This window comes from Diabrotica virgifera, chromosome 1 (genome assembly GCF_917563875.1).
Source record: "Diabrotica virgifera virgifera chromosome 1, PGI_DIABVI_V3a".
Taxonomy (NCBI): domain Eukaryota; kingdom Metazoa; phylum Arthropoda; class Insecta; order Coleoptera; family Chrysomelidae; genus Diabrotica; species Diabrotica virgifera.
In genome coordinates this window covers 2,522,667-2,540,276 of record NC_065443.1, presented here as the reverse complement: position 1 = coordinate 2,540,276, position 17,610 = coordinate 2,522,667, and the positions used below count along the sequence as shown (strand labels likewise).

The 17,610-nt window shown below is 34.7% G+C and overlaps 2 protein-coding genes across 2 annotated transcripts in view; one reads left to right on the top strand and one right to left on the bottom strand.

Annotated features, from left to right (window-relative positions):
* LOC114328014 (glutamate receptor ionotropic, kainate glr-3-like) overlaps window positions 1-11,924 on the top strand; it is a 29,633-nt gene extending 17,709 nt beyond the window's left edge. The window contains exons 6-8 of the mRNA XM_028276753.2: window positions 6,608-6,828; window positions 8,492-8,751; window positions 11,608-11,924. Coding sequence (XP_028132554.1) covers window positions 6,608-6,828; window positions 8,492-8,751; window positions 11,608-11,839 — 713 coding nt within the window. The 3' untranslated portion in view covers window positions 11,840-11,924. The remainder of the gene's footprint in view (window positions 1-6,607; window positions 6,829-8,491; window positions 8,752-11,607) is intronic.
* LOC114328012 (disintegrin and metalloproteinase domain-containing protein 10-like) overlaps window positions 1-17,610 on the bottom strand; it is a gene marked incomplete in the record, with an annotated part of 957,890 nt that overhangs the window by 177,775 nt on the left and 762,505 nt on the right.

Genomic DNA, 17,610 nt, shown 5'->3' with positions numbered 1-17,610 from the left:
AATGTTCTTGAATAACTGTAACTTGTATAATTGCAAATTATTAAATACAAATAAAAGTTACTATAGTCGGTCAGCTGTATGACGGGACAGAGCCGGTCAGTCGGCCCCAATAGTCGATTGAGGAAATGAAGCATTTTGGCTCGCAATGTTTTCGTCGAGAATGGATTTACTTGAAATTTTCACAGAAGGTAGGGAATAGTCCAAGGATCATTTTCTATATCATGCCGCTATCATACGCTAAAACCTTGAGGGTGGTTGCCATCCCATCTCGGGGCGGGAATTTTTTATTACATTTTAACCATGTAATTCGATGGAAAAAGTGATTCAAAGAAAAAAATGTTTTTTACATTTTCTTCGTAAAACTAATATTTTCGAGTTATTCGCGCTTGAAAATAAGTTTTTCGACGAAAAAATCGACTTTTTTAGAGTTTTTTGAGAATACCTCGAAAAATATGCAATTAATCAAAAAACCTGTAGATATCAAAATTGTATCTTTTAGTAACACAAACCAAATTCCTCTCCAATAATATCTTTAAGACCAATACAAACCGAGATACGGCATGTTAAAGGTTAGCTTTTGTCGTCAAATGCATAATTTGAAATATTCAAAGCCAAATAATGGGAAAAATTTGCAATTTTCGAGGAAAACTTACATAATCATTTTTCAAGTATACAATTAGACCTTTCAAAAAAATAATAAAAAGTTTCTAGCATGAAAATTAAGCGACTTATATTCAAAAAAATGTCGGTACCTGCTTTTCTCTACGAAAAAATCAGTGAAAACAACCCCTAACTACCTTCCTAATTCAAAATTGGTCTTCACCTTTCTGTAGTTCCTTTTATATTTATATTATCAATACACTCAAATAGTTTGACCTATTTAAAATACCTAATTTTGGAAAAATTAGAGTTTAAAGAAAAATTGATTTTTTGCAATTTGGTATTTTTCACCTACTACTTCAAAATATCTCCGAAAATACTGAAGATAAGATAAAAATTATAAACTACTAAATTGTAGCTTTTTTAATGACTAAAATTACCCTGTGCATAGATTTTCATTACAGTGGATAGTTAGCCAGATATACCTGTTCAAAACCTCTATTTACCAGCAAACACCCCCTTATTCGAGCCCTTTAAACCCGCCCCAATTAAACACTAAGGGATCTTAAGGAATTTAATTTACACAGTCTTATAGCTCTTTAAAAATCCTACAAAATCATTTTTGAAGAAACTTTTTATCGCCAAAAATATATAGAATATTTTTCATAGAATATTTTTCGAGGTATTCTCAAAAAACCCTCTAAAAAGTTGATTTTTTCGTCGAAAAACTGTTATTTTCAAGCGCGACTAACTCGAAAAATATTAGTTTTACGAAGAAAATGTAAAAAACATTTTTTTCTTAGAATCACCTTCTCACATTTAAATGTAATAAAAAGTTCCCACCCCCGCGATGGGGTGGCAACCACCCCCAAGGTTTTAGTGTATGATAGCGGCATGATGTATAAAATGATCCTTGGACTATTCCCTACCTTCTGTGAAAATTTCAAGTAAATCCTTGCTGGACGAAAAAATTGCGAGCCAAAATGCTTCATTTTCTCAATCGACTATTGGGGCCGACCGACCGGCTCTGTCCCGTCATACAGCTGACCGACTATAATAACTTTTATTTATATTTAATTTAGAATGTGTGTACTGATTTTCAGACTTAGTAAATGGATTTAATTACCTTCGTAGGAAAGCAACTTTGATACCCTCTCAGTAACCCCTGTTCTACGTTTCGCTTGACCGACCGCAGTATGTTTCTCTACACACTCACAGTAATCAACTGTGAAAAATGTAGCTTTAGTAAATTCAAAGAGATTTTTCAGCGTTGCCTCTTGGTCTAAGCGGGAGATCAAGTGAATAGAGCAAACAGAGCCGCAGGTTGCCTGAATGACACATACTATGGAGAAATAAAAATATCGGAAAATGAAAGGCAAAATTTACAAAACAGTCATCAGACCAATAATACCATAAGCGGCAGAAACACGACCTGACACAGAGAGAATAAAAATATTACTCGAAACAGCGGAGATGAAAACCCTTCGAAAAATCGATGGTAAGACTCTATGGGACAGAGCCGGAAGTACAGATATACGACGGAGATGCAAGGTGGAGAACATTAACAACTGGGTAAGAAAGAGAAGAGTATAATGGAAAGACCACATAAGCCGAATGACAACAAATAGGGTAGTCAGGACAGCGAGAGACGGTTCCCCAATAGGAAGACGATCAGTGGGAAGACCACGAAAACCATGGAACGACAACTCACTGGAGGCGCATTGAAAAACAGACACAGTCATGTTTATACAAAAAGAAGAAGAAGATGAAGAGAAGAATGTAGAAAAATACGGCAATAGACTAGAAATATGTAAAGAATAGTGACACAATATTGTACCACATTCCGTGCCAATGTGGCCCACTATAATATTTGTATTGGTCTTACTGTCATTAAACATACTTATTGTGAAAACATACCCATGCATTAAATAAATACATTTTTACCCAAAATTGAAAAAAGGATAATGCGTTTTACAATACGTCAAGCAAAAGCTTTTAACAACAAAAATATACTTTCACATTAGACCAAGGTATCTCATCATTCTCTTTGCCTTATCCCTATGCGGGGTCGGCTTCCCTAATTGCATTTCTCCACACAATCCTATCTTGGGCCATATCAATGTTAATCCCCTTTACCAACATGTCCTGCCTTATCGTCTCCCCCCAGGTCTTCTTTGGTCTTCCTGTCCTACTCCTTCCAGGAATCTGCACTTCAGCTATTCTTCGTATTGGGTGGTTAACGTCTCGACGTTGAACATGACCAAACCATCTTAAACTATGCTCTCTCATTTTGGCATCAATTGGTGCCACACCTAGACTTCCCCTAATATACTCATTTCTAATTTTATCCTTCTTTGTCACTCCACTCATCCATCTAAGCATTCTCATTTCCGCCACATGCATTCGCTGTTCCTCTTTCTTTTTCACTGCCCAACATTCAGTTCCGTACATCATAGCTGGTCTTATGGCTGTTTTATAGAATTTTCCCTTCAGCTTCATTGGAATTTTTCTGTCACACAACACACCACTCGCTTCTTTCCACTTCATCCATCCAGCCCTAATTCTACTGCATGCATCTCCATCTATTTCTCCATTACTCTGTAATACCGATCCTAGGTACTTAAAACTATTGCTTTTTACAATCATTTCACCATCCAAAGATACCACTTTATTTGTAGTAGCTCCATCTTTAAATGAACATTCCAAATACTCTGTTTTTGTCCTACTAAGTTTTAAACCTTTTTCCTCCAGAGCTTGTCTCCACTGTTCCAGTTTTTGTTCTAAGTCTCTTTCACTATTTCCTACTAACACGACATCATCAGCATACATTAAGCACCATGGAATGTTACCCTGTATTTTCGCTGTTATCTGGTCCAAAACTAATGAGAATAAATACGGACTAAGCACAGAACCTTGATGCAATCCTACTTTCACATGAAATTTATCAGTCTCTCCCACACCTGTCCTAACACTAGTCGTTACTCCCTCATACATATCCCTCACAATCTTTACATATTCACCAGGGACTCCTTTCTTATTGAGTGCCCACCACAGAATCTCTCGAGGAACTCTATCATATGCTTTCTCAAGATCAATGAATACCATATGAGCGTTTGTTTCTTTACTCCTGTATTTTTCCATCAACTGCCTTATAATGAAAATTGCATCTGTTGTTGATCTACCCTGCATAAAGCCAAATTGATTCTCGGATATTTCGGTCTCTTCACGTATCCGTCTATCAATTACTCTTTCCCATATTTTCATGGTGTGGCTAAGCAGTTTTATAGCCCTGTAGTTTGTACATTGTTGTATATCTCCCTTGTTTTTGTAAACAGGTACCAGTATACTGCTTCTCCATTCGTCTGGCATTTGTCCAACTACCATAATTCTATTAAATAGACCTGCTAGCCACCTTGTTCCTGTCTCTCCCAATGCTCTCCATACTTCCCCAGGAATATCATCTGGTCCTACCGCTTTTCCTTTCTTTATTTTTTGAAGCGCTTGAGCCACTTCCTCGTTGGTTATTTTGGTGACCATTGCTGCTACTGTCTCCGTTGACTCTACAGGCTGTCTGTCAAATTCTTCATTTAATAAGCTGTCAAAGTACTTTCTCCATCTCTTTTTGACATCCTTTTCGTGAACTAGTATTTTATTATTTTCATCTCGGATACATCTAATCTGATTAAAATCTTTTGCTTTCTTTGCTCTCTGTTTGGCTATTTTATATATCTTCGTCTCGCCTTCCCTGGTATCAAGTTGATCGTACAGGTTTGAATACGCTTCTGATTTAGCTTTTGCTACTGCTACTTTCGCTTCCTTTTTGGCGACCATATAGTTTTGAAGATCTATGTCCGATCTGGTTTCTTGCCACTTTTTATATAATTTTCTCTTCTCTTTTATTTTTCCTTGTACTTCATTTGACCACCACCAAGTCTCTTTATCCTCAAACTTCTTTCCTGACGTTTTCCCAAGTATTTCAATAGCCGTCTCTCTAATAATATTGGCCATTTTTCTCCAAATTGTGTTAGGGCTTCCTTTCATGTTCCAACATATTTTTTCTACTATTCTTTCCCTGAATAGACCTTCCTTCTCATCTTTTAGCATCCACCACTTGATTTTTTGTGGTCCTCTCCGATATTTTTGTTTAGTTTCGCTTTTTACTTCGATGTCCAGAACAAGCAGCTTATGTTGTTGGCTTACTGTCTCACTAACTATTATCTTGCAGTCCTTGCATTCACGTAGGTCTTCTTTCCTTATCATGAAGTAGTCTATTTGGGATTGATGTTGTCCACTTTTGTAGGTAATAAGTTGAGTTTCTCTCTTTTTAAGGTATTAGACCAAGGTATCTATTTCAACGTATCTCTTTCGCGACCTATCAAGTGTAGTAAATACTATAAGAAAAAGCACTACTCATGAAACTTGAAAGCTGCACATCCTAATATTCGTCCTACACGACGACTTTCCAAAAGTAATTATCTCTTGTAGTATAATAGTCCAGGGTAATAAGGATTTTCTCGGGACACTCAAAGATCCAGGTAGCTGACTACTTTTTTGGTTATTGTAGATCTATAGGAAGAAAACCTACCTGTTTTCTGCCTAGAGTTCGCGTCCGTTTTTTAATTGTTAACAATTTAGTACAAAAATAGCGATTTTCTCGATTTTTTGCACCCCATTTAAAAGCTAAATAGTTGACATAAAATTACAAAATTCAGTTTTTTAGAACATTGAAAAACCTTCAAAATGCCGATTTTTGAAAGTTAAAAAGTTAATTTGTTGTTATGCAAACTGCAAAATAAGTGAAAATTGTTATTTGTTAATAGCTTTTACTAAAACTAACTTAGAACTTTAGTGTTTCACCCAAAGTTGGGTATTGGGGTACTTAACAAACCTTTAAAATTTGAGACCGATCCATTAATTAGTTTAAGAGTTATTATATTTGTTTATCCCAGAGACCTTTATTTTGCAATAACATAAAACAGAAAATAATAAGGATAGGGCAATTCTGAGTATGCCAAATGAAAGTAGAAGAGTCATAGTATCAATATGTATTAAAAAAAGATAAAAAATTAATCAATATAATCAAAAATTATAATGTGAAATTTTTGAAATTTTGTAGTTTATAAACATTTAGAATAACTTTACAAATATTCTTCGTAGGAATAATCTTTTTATATATTCGAAAAGCTAGTATTTTAACAAGAATTTTCAAATAAAAAAAATCTGGGTTCATTAGTGACAAAGTTAGCAATGTGATTTTTTTATTCACAGCTAATTTGTTTATAATAATTAAGGAATTTCATTGATGCCATTTTAAATAATGGGATTTGTATTTTTTGTTAAAAAATTTGCATACACATTGTATCTTCACAGCACCCTCTACGGTTTTTCAAAAATGTAGTTCAAACGGTTACTAGGGGGAACCTACGAATCCACCGAGTTAAAATACCGAACAAGCAATTTCAAACTAATACAATTTTCTGTATCTCCGGATCAACTCAATGGATTTTCATCTTTCTTTTTTTTTGATTTGTATGTAATTTCTACGTACATTACAAATATGCAATTTGTTTATACATTTATTAATTAATAATCAGTCTAATTTGTTTAAACAATTCTTGAAAAAATATTTTTTTACGAAAATCTATTTTTTAAATCACAGTATCATTCATGATCATACAAAAAGTTAAAGTTCACTTTAATAAATAAATTATTTTTATTAGATAATTATTTATTGAAGATAATTTATTTATTAAAGTATACTTTAACTTTATAGACAAATTGCATATTTGTAATGTACAGAAAAATTACATACAAATTAAAAAAAGAGAAAGATCAAAATATATTTAGTAGATCCCGAGATATAGCAAGTAATAGTAGTTTTAAGTTGCCTTTTTTAGTTTTTGAACGTTGGAACAGTTCATACTTTTGATTTCTTACGAAACCATAACATTAAACTTCATACCATATGTTATTCACGTTTTAGTAAAGTTCTTGTTTTATTTTTTAGGTTACGATTTGGGCTTTAGAAGCTATTCAGCTAGAATCCAAATCTACGTGTCGCTGATATTAGGTGTTATTTTATACTCGGCTATGTCTGCAGTGCTTTATTCCAAGATGGCCGTGCTGCAATCACCATGGCCTTTCGATTCTTTGGAAGATATACCTGGAACTGGATTATCAGTGTGCTTGCGTAACAGTAGTTATATCTATAAGTCGTTCTGTCACCCGGTAATCTCATATCTAAAATTAAATAATTTGTTATATTAAGTAGCTGTATGTTATACATTATACAGTGGATAACACTGTCATCTTAGCCGAGAATATGGGGGATCTTCAAAGGCTGGTGACTAGAATAAAGGAGTTTGGACCAGAATACGGTCTAACAATGAACGTCAAGAAGACAAACTTTATGAGAAAATAGCGAGAATCTCATCACAAACGGATCCAATACCGAACGAGTCGACCAATATGCATCTTTTGGAACAATGATCAACTCCACAGGAGATTACTTACAGGAAATCAAAATCAGAATAGAAATGACTAGAGCAAATTTTAACAAAATGAGAAAAGTGCTCTGCACAAGAGATTTGAAGTTGGAGCCAAGAGTTAGGTGTTACGTTTTCTCGACTTTGTTTTATGGAATGGAAGCTTGGACCTTGAATGGCAATGAAAAAACTAGAATCATTCGAGCTTTAAGTGCACAAAAGAATTCTGAAAATATCATGGACAGAACACGTCACAAATAAAGAGGTTTTGAGAAAGATGAATAATGAAATGGAAAGCCTAACTACCGTCAAAACAAGAAAATTAGAATATCTCAGATACAACTTGCTCCAATTGATTATGCTGGGAAAGATTCAAGGAAAAATATGCATAGGGAGACGCAGAATATCGTGGCTGCACAACCTGAAAGAATGGTACGGATGTACATCAAATGAACTCTTCAGAGCAACCGTCTCAAAAATCCGCATAGCTATGATTATTGCTGACATCCATTGCGAACATGGCACTTAAAGAATATTTTATACATCAGGTCGAGAAGTATCAGAAGTAGAGACGATGTTTCACCAAATTGTTCATGGCAGTTCTGAAGTCAATATTTAAGAACACTCAATGGCAATAAATAGGCAATATGAGATCTGAGAATTTACATTATGATATATTAATCGCAGACAACGTAAAAGATACAGTTTCTATGATATATTCGCTTAAAACTAAAACTCTGTCTAAGAGAGTAGGATTAGAAATAAACTTATGATAAATCTCGCACTGAGCGGAAATATAACTATTGACACTTACAAATATCTGGAACATGATCAAAATGATCAGCGACAGTCAAAGACATAAAATACAGAGGCGAATATGCCTGACATGGCCAGAATTTGGCAAACTAAGCCATATTCTAAAAGCTGCAATTCTCTTTTGTCCAATGTGCTTTGCCCGTACAAACTTTTGGACATCGACGTAAAAATCCGCAAATAAACTCAGAGCTACATAACGAGCCATTGAACATGCAATGCTGGACGTGAATCTTCGAAACCATATAACAAATCACAAAATTCATGCAAAGAACAAGAGTTTAAACGTCATCTAAAGAATCACAACACTTAAGTGGAACTGGACAGGGCACATAGCTAGAACACAAGATAAATAATGGACAAGAGGAACCATGGAATGGAGTGGACCAACAGAGAAAAATTCTGAAGGAAAACTAGGATTAAAATACACATAAGAGACAGAAACTACGAGAGTATAAAATGTATGTGATAATGATACATAATTGTACAAACATTTATATATTTTCTTTTAATACCATTAATCCTTTTTATGTACTATGTTTTTTGTAATTGTTCATGTACTAATTTATTTACCACTTGTTACTTTTCTACAGGACCAAGATAATGTGCTACAACCTATGTGGCAAAACGTCATCAACACCAAGCATTGTATAGGTTTCGAAAACTCGTCTAATATAGTAGACATCATGTGCAATAATCCAGTTGTCGTCTTAGAGAACAAGGTGATAATGTCGTCGGTTTTCAGGAACAAGCTTCCTTGCGACTGTGCTATGTTCAGAACCGAATATTTCAAGCTAGGTCTTGTAATCTATGTAAGAAAACATCTTAAGGAAAGCCCGAGTATATCAAAGATGTAAGCTTAATTTTTACTACTAATGCCTGGTTGCACCAACATATCTTAAGATTACGACGTGCCCAGCTTACTAAACTTACGCGTTGCACCATTGAGTGTTAGATCAATTTTCAGCTTGCGACAATGGTTTGCCAAGTGGATTGCATCTCTTCGTCTCAAATAATACGTGCTTAGATAAAAATCGAAAATTATGGATCTATAAGCTAAGCTGGACCTTAAGATTCGTTGGTGTAACCAGGCATTAAATACCTTTTCTGTCTCTTCTATTATCATCACCTTCATCATTTCACTCACCAGGCTTTCGGGTTGAACCACGTCGATTTCCTCTTGGCGGAACTTTCGACGTCCTCTCTGACGTCATCTTCTTCCTGGGTCTCAGTCTCCTGAGCCCTACAAACCAAACTGTTCACTGGACAACGCAATACTGTTGTTTCCGATGGGGCACCGTTCATTAATACCGTGGTTAGCTGGACTGGCGCTTGGGTGACGATAATATAATTTTATCGTCTAGAGTACGCCAATGATGTAAGCAAAACGTGTTTTTATACGGTCTCGGACGATATAAACGACGGAACGAAAAGCCTAGTTGGATGATTCTTGGAGCGTTGATCGAAGAATAATAAACAATAATAAGGTATAAGAGGTGAGTTATCCCTACCATTTTCCCCGTCGTTTTGGTGCGTTGAACGAATCCGACGGTTTTTTCTTTACCTATCCTTATACGAGCGGTGATCGTATTTCCCCCTGGCGAGTGGAGCGAGATTTCTTCTCCTTATAAGCTCATTTCATATTAATAAAGGTAATTCTAAATCCACGCGATCGTCGGTAGTATTCATTCATGTACCAAATATCGTCACATCGACCCGAACCGAAAGTTCGATACGTAGGTTATAAATGTATTTTATTAACGAAATTAATGAGTAATTAAGGCTAATTATATTATCTTTTGTATGTTTTGATTCTAAATAAAAATGTCTTAAAAATCGAACCTTTGTCTACCGCCGATCGCGTGGATTAGGAATTACCTTTATTAATATGAAATGGGCTTATAAGGAGAGGACATCTCGCTCAACTCGCCAGGGGGAAAGACATGTAAGGAAATACGACCACCGCTCATAAGGATACGTAAAAGGAAAAGTCGTCGGATTCGCTCAACGCACCAAAACGACGGGGGAAAATGGTCGGGATAACTCACCTCTTATACCTTGTTGTTGTTTATTATTCTTCGATCAACGCTCCAAGAATCGTCCAGGAAAGTTCTTCATGTCGAAGGCAACCGGGTGCAGTCTTTTTTTGTTTAATCTGGACTACATAAGATCGGGGGCAGTCTGCAGACTGAAGAAATTTCATCAACTCCGTGTTTTTAATTTTGGGATGTTGTTTTTGACTGATCGGATAAGAGATGAAAGTTTTCGATGGGGGTAAATATTGTCTTTATTCCTCGTGGATTGAGAATTTTTTAGATTTTGTCAGTTACATCTTTGATATAAGGAAGAAAAGCTTTCGATCAGGGTACGATCCGGGTCTGAGTCTTTGCGATTGAGATAGAGCCGATTTTGCATAGATCAATAAATCATAGATCAAACCGTAGAATCCAAAATAGGATTTATGAACATTCCATATCTGTTGGCAATTCCCATTCAATTTCAGCTCTAGGCCAACACACCATCTTCATACAGGTTACAAAATTTACTTTAAACACTACAGGACCGTAGTCTCCATCTACTTCTATAAACCAACAACTATCCGAAAAGCTATAGAGATAGAAAAACGGCCAAATTGTCTAAACAAAACACCCACCCAGGCGCCACTTCAGCTAACCACGGTATAAATAAACGGCCCCCCATCAGAAACAACAGTATTGCGTTGTCCAGTGAACAATGTAGTGTGTAGGGACTTAGAAAGCCCTGAAGATGACGTGTCAGAGAGCACGTCGAAAGCTCGCATAACAAAATCATGTAATCATTAACTGACTAGTGCAATTTAGATGCTATCGAAGCAACCTACTTTAAAAAAAGGGACAGAGAAGTTAAACTGGTAAGAGCAAATAACTGTTTTAGCCCTTAACTACTTACATGTATGTTTCAGGACGTAAACTATGACATGCGTTATGTCATACCGTTGCTGATTTTCCCTTGATTTCAATATGAATTTATCTTATATCACTGTATTTTTTTTACATCATCTACGGAATGACTCTTCACACTGCTATAGAATAAAATACTGTTACGACAGTACTATAGGATTGATCCCCCTGCTGTAACCAATTGTATAGTTGTCAGATCGTGTAAAAGTTGTAAACGGTATTGCTAAATTTGTTGAAATTAAATAAAACTCTTTTAAAGAAGTGTAACAATACTGCTCCAAATAAAATAAACTTTATTTTTTCAAGAAAATTATAAACGCATGCATATTATTAACAAAATAATGGAGGTTCTTACAAAATCCTTTATAAACTGAATTACAAAAAAAAACTTGAGTATTGGTAACTCAAAGATAGTAAAATAATGTTGATAACAGTTGGATAGACCAACTGGATGCACTAGATGCCATACTAATAGGGGAATAACACACTGGACTGCATTTAACTATGGAAATGTAAACACTTATGTGCGGTACGTGATACCGCAAGAAAACTTTACGTCAACGTAGCTCAGAGACTAAACCATTCTAGCAGCAGTTGACAGCAGGTACAATTACATACCACTTGAAGGTATACAGATGGTGTTCTAGGAAACTTTTATTAAATACGTTTTACAAAATATATTTTCGGTGCGGTATGGCATACCGCAATATATAGATGTCATACCGCATGTCAGTGGTTAAGGGCTAATAATAACAATTATTATTTTTTAGGATAATAAAACTACAAGGTGCCGGCATACTAAAATATCTTGAAGAAAAATGGACATACAAACACAGAGGTGGGTCGGACCCCGAACAATGGTATGCAGTAACATTTAAGCATATCGAAGGAATATTGGTATTTTATTTTCAAATGGTAGTTTTTAGTCTTTTCGTTCTGGGTATTGAAATTATCTGGAAAGGTGAGATCTTCAAGTATAATGAAATAACTTGTATTGAATGATCAAAGGTAAAATATAGATAGAAAAATATAGCTTGTTAAGTATGTTATTTGGTACAACAATTGTAGAAAGTAATAAACATAGTAGAATGGAGTATTTATTTTATTAATTTCTTTTTCTTTGAGTACCGTGCACAAATTTTAGGCTTAGGTAGCTTCCATGACAATTTGCCGATATAGTTCTCGATCTTGCGCGAGATGTAACAATTCATCTGCTGAGAAGCCAGTCCATTGACGAAGGCTTTTGAATGACTCTTTCCATCTATACAGTAAAACCTCCGTTAACCGAAATAATTTGGGGGAAGGCCGTTTCGCATAACAAGAATTTCGATTAAAAATAACATTGTTTTCTGAATTCTTCTTGTTTAAATTACATAGTATTCTTAGTCACAGTTGTTGTTAAAAAATGAAGTGATTTCTTAATGTTTTCTAATATGTAAATACACAATAAAGCAATAATACTAAAGAAAATGAACATGTTTAAAGTGTGTTTTAAAGAAATCTTCTATTTTCTTTTAGGTATTCCCCTGATAACGAAGTTTTGCAGCCGTTTCAGTTAAACGATGTTTCGGTTAACAAGGTTTCGGTTAACAGAGGTTTTGCTGTATTTCTGTTGAGTATTAACTGCAGTATCCAGTCTCTGCTACCTCTCATTGTATGCCCCAGATATTTAAAAACTGCCAAATTTATTAAGTGGCTATTTACCTGAAGATATTTATAACGCTGGCGAGTTTGGTCTGTATTATCGAGCATTACCAAGTAAAACTTTTACATTTCCTAATGAAAAGTGCACTGAGGGTAAATATGCTAAGGAAAGGCTGAACGTATTATTGTGTGCAAACAATGAAGAAAAACAAAAACCTTAAAAAAAAAGTAAAAATCCTCGATGTTTTAAAAATTTTCATGTTGATAACCCCTAAGTCGACTAGTACTACAACAAGAAGGCCTGGATGACCAGAGATAATATCATGACAGTTTTGCTGCAGAAATTTGACAGAAAAATGCAACGTCAAAAAAGAAAAATTCTCTTTTTCCTAGACAACGCGACATCCCATCCGTATCTAACATATTGGTAATACATATATTTGCCACCTAATACTACAGCACAATGTCAACCGTTAGACGAAGAAATAATAATTAAAAACTTTAAATCCCTGTATACAAAGTTTTTGATGAGAAGAATGTTATCATTAATAGAACGTTCTTATTCAACTGCTGAACTGGAGAAATCCATAAAGATTGCTGACGCCTTAATTTGGATTGTGGCAGCATAATTAACGTTTCAACAAAAACAATTGAAAATTGTTTCATTAGGTGCGGTTTAAAAAAACGATAGTAATGGTGAAAAACTTGTGCAAAATCTGGAGCTACAACGCCTGGAATATGATTTGCCAGTGTCAACCTTTTGCGAAAGTCGTGGAGTTGAAAATTCTTTGAACTACCTAGAGATTGATGTAGCCCTATTGACGGAAAATCCTGAAATAAACTTAGCTAGTTGTGGCAGTGATTTTAGAGAAAACGAACAGGTGTCTAAAGTCTCCGACAATGAGAGTGACGATGAAGTAGAACTTACTACAACTGTAAAGTTTGTTTAGCAGTCAATGGTTGACTTTAATTAGTGCGATCGTAAATATTATTAAATTTATCTGAACTGGCCCATTGTAAAGACCCACCCGGAGCGATAAGCAACTGAGGTAGACAGAGTTGGACTTTTGACAATTAACAGTGACTAGACGATACTCCTATAATAAAGCAAAACGATACACAAAATTTACGACGACAAAAACAAAAAAACGGATGTAAAATATATTGCTTTGCCTTATATACCCGAAATTAATGTTTTCAAATGAGTTTTAAAATAAACTAAATCTATTTTAATTGTTAAGATTATAGAAAAACAAACATTTAAACATATTTACATTTTACCTGAAACCGGGCCTTTTATATTATTGAAGTACCAGTACAACTATTGACCATTGAAGTCAACCATTTACTGCTGAACAAACTTCAAGTAATTTAAATGATGCTTACCTAAAATTAAGAGACTTAGAATTATTGTTTATATACAGTGCTAGTCAAAAGTCCGGTCCCCCTTTGTATCTTTTGAACGGTTACACGTATATTAGTGAAATTTGGAGGGAGGAAATAAACGGACTTAGGCTTCTCAACTAATCATAACAGGTGACACAGCGCCACCACAGCATAATAAACGCAACAGCAGTTGACACACTAGAAGGCGGGAAAAGTTCGCGCACTATTGCTGCGCAGACCGTCGGCCATTTTTCGCGTAGTACCAGACAGTGTAGAAAATCGACAGTGTTGCCGATTTGTACATAGTTATCAGATTTACCTAACTTTTATGATATTCTGATAATAAATATTTTTTAACATAATTTTATACGTATGCCTGTGGGAATTATGTCAATAGTTGGGGCATAACACAAAATAATGACGATGAATGGCGATTGTATTGTTAATGTTTTGCAGAAATTCCAGAAAATATTCAAAAAGAATCTCTTACGGGTAATAAAGTTAGTGCAATAACTGATACTGCACCAATGCAGAAATAAAAAAAAATCACGTTTTCTTAGATATCATTGTCTGTCGACGTTTAAATGCGATCTGTGAGCAAATATTAAAAATAAGTGTTAAAAAAAGTGAAGGAGTATAAGAATGTTACTCCTTTCAAACAGACACAAAATTTTAAATTATTTTAATCACATAAAGTCTTCGTTTTCACAAGATGAGAATGAGGAAATTTTATTTGAAAGCGTTCCAGATGTAGTTGTATTATAGTATAATATATTACATACCGTGCTAGTCAAAAGTCCATACCCCCCCTGAGGGAGGAAATAAACGGACGTCAACTTCTTAACTAATCATGACAAGTGACGTAATAGTGACAGATGACGTTACAGAGCCACTGTGACCGATAATTTTAAATGGGACCTTATGGCAAGTGATACCTCGTTTGAAAGGTATTCAAAATATCTATTCAGTCATACTAATTTTTTTGGGTTTAAGTTGATTTTGGTGAATAAATTAAATAAATATAATATTGTAGTTTCGCATTTAATTAATAAAAATTCAAATGTCCGCCTACGGATTTTTTGTCAAAAAAGTTGACGTTTTTCAATTCTTTAGTAGTTTTTACGTCAACGTCAACCTTCTTGACAAGTAATCATAGGCGGAATTTTGAATTTTTATTAATTAAATGCAAAACCACAATTTTATATTTATTTCCTTTACTCATCAAAATTAGCTTAAACTCAAACAAAATTAGTACGACTGAATGGGTATTTTCAATACCTTTAAAACGAGGTGTCACTTGCCATAAGGTTCCATTTAAAAATATCTGTCACAGTGGCGCTGTACAGTCATCTGTCACTATTACGTCACCTGTCATGGCTAGTTAAGAAGCTTACGTTCGTTTATTTCCTCCCTCCAAATTTCACTATTATAGGTATAACCATTCAAAAGATACGAGGAGGGTGCGGACTTTTGACTAGCACTGTATAATTTTGTTACAAGTATTTTGAATTAACAAGTTGAATAAAATAAAACTTTTCTTAATGTATTTTTATTACCCTTAAAAACTACCAAGATCAAAAATTTTAACATAATTTTTGTCAAAATCTGATCATTTTAGCAGCGGCTTAATATAATTTCATATAGTGACATCGGCAACACTGGTTAACGAACACATCACATCACCACTGAGATGTACTACGCGAAAAATGGCGACTACGAATACTTTTCAACTTCAAAGGCGGCATCGGGAGTGTCCTTGCTGATCTAGTCTATTAAGCTGTGGCGCCACTGTGACAGTAAAGGTACGATTCCGAAAGAGGCTGCAGACTGCAGACCGCAAACCGCAGACTGCAGCGACAGTGTCGTCTGCGGTCAGACCAATTCCGAGCAGAACTGCACTTCATCTACATAATATCGACAACAGCATTGCACGATGGGAATTTATAATAGTATAATATTAAAAGTCGTATAAGTAGGATGTCAGACGCAATGAACAACGATGAATTAATGTTATATCTTTGGATGGAAGAAGAAGATGACGACTATCTTTTACTTTTGCATTATAAAAAAAAAGAAAATCAACTAGGTCCCTATTTAAAAGTAAACAATTTGAAGGAAGCTTGCCTCGTAAATAACTTAATATTTTGCTAAACAATTAATTAATTGCCCTTCTTATTCATTTAAAATACTTATTTTCAAAAGAAATTCAATTCTTTTCAATTTAAGTCAATTTTGAAACAGCAAAAATACGTGTCGTCGATCTGCGGTCGGCGACACTACTGGTTCTGGTGCAGTCCTGCGGTCTGCGGTGGCGACGTTCTGCGTGCGGTGGCGACGTTCTGCGTGCGGTGGCGACAGTGCCGCTCTACTCGACATCAACCTCATAAGAAACCATATGAACCAGTAGGTCTGTCGCTGCGGTCTGCGGTTTGCAGTTTGCGGTTTGCGGTCTTGTTCGGAATCGTACCTTTAATTTTAAATGAGACTGTTCCGTTTTACATTTATTTTTATTTGTACAAATAGTAAATAGCCTATTTCGGGTTAAAAAAGGGCCCCCTTCGCAAGTCAACAGGTTCAATTTGCTACTATTAATTAAAAACTCGTTTTGCTCCGAGAAACATCCATTTGTAGGTATACTTACCTAAATAAAAACCTTTTTATAATACGTCAAATAAATAATAAAGGTCGAATCATATTATGCGTTCGGGCACGTAGCGTTTCGTTTCCGAAAAATATAAAAACCTGATTTAACAAAGAGTTTTCTGATACTATACAGTCCGTATAGTATGAATTGTTCATATTTAAAACCATAAAAACAATATTTTTCGGAAACGAAACGCTACGTGCCCGAACGGATAAATATGAATCGTCCTTAAAACTTTTATTACCTAAACATTTCGATAAAAAAATAGTTAGGTTACCACCGCATCTATTTCGTTCACGTGAAGAATAAAATAAAAAATTTTTTTTCAGTTTTTATTGCATGATATAAGAAATATAATCCTTTTAAGTCGTATGGCCCAATATTTGAGCCAAAAACTTGTTTTAAATTTCATTGTGTGTGTGTGTATATTTACAGTTTTTTTATCACCTTCGTAAAACATTAAATTGAAATATTTCCGTTTGTTATGCGTGGTATTTTTAAATAAAACTTTAAATCATGTATATCATATTAACTTCATATTAACTTTATATTACCATTATTATCATGTCAACTAACAAAGAACTAATTAAGAAGAGGAGAAATCTAAATCAAAAACTTACTATATTTGAAAAATTTCTCACAAAAAAAAAATGAAAAACAAACGAAAAATTTTATCGTTAAAGTACATAGTATCACCCAGTTTAGATAAAAATGAATGTAATAATCATCCCGTAGAGTCAATTTCTTCAAATTTAGACAGCACGCATTCAACAAATGTAGAAACAAGTTCAAGTCAATCAAGTTAATTCTCAAATAAAGTTGCCTTCAATATCCCTACCCCATTTTCAGGGGTCGTACGGGGGATGGCTTGAATATCACGATAAGTATGTTTCATTAATTCTGTGGAGAAGCTGCACAAGTTATCAGTTCATTAGAGATTTCGGCCGCGAATTATGATATTGCGTGGAACTTATTATGCGAAAGGTTTGCTAACACTCGTCTTCTGATTTACAATCACACTAAGGCCTTATTTGCTTTGCAGCCTATTCAAAAAGAATCTTCTTCTGATCTACGTCAATGAATTGACAATATTTCAAAA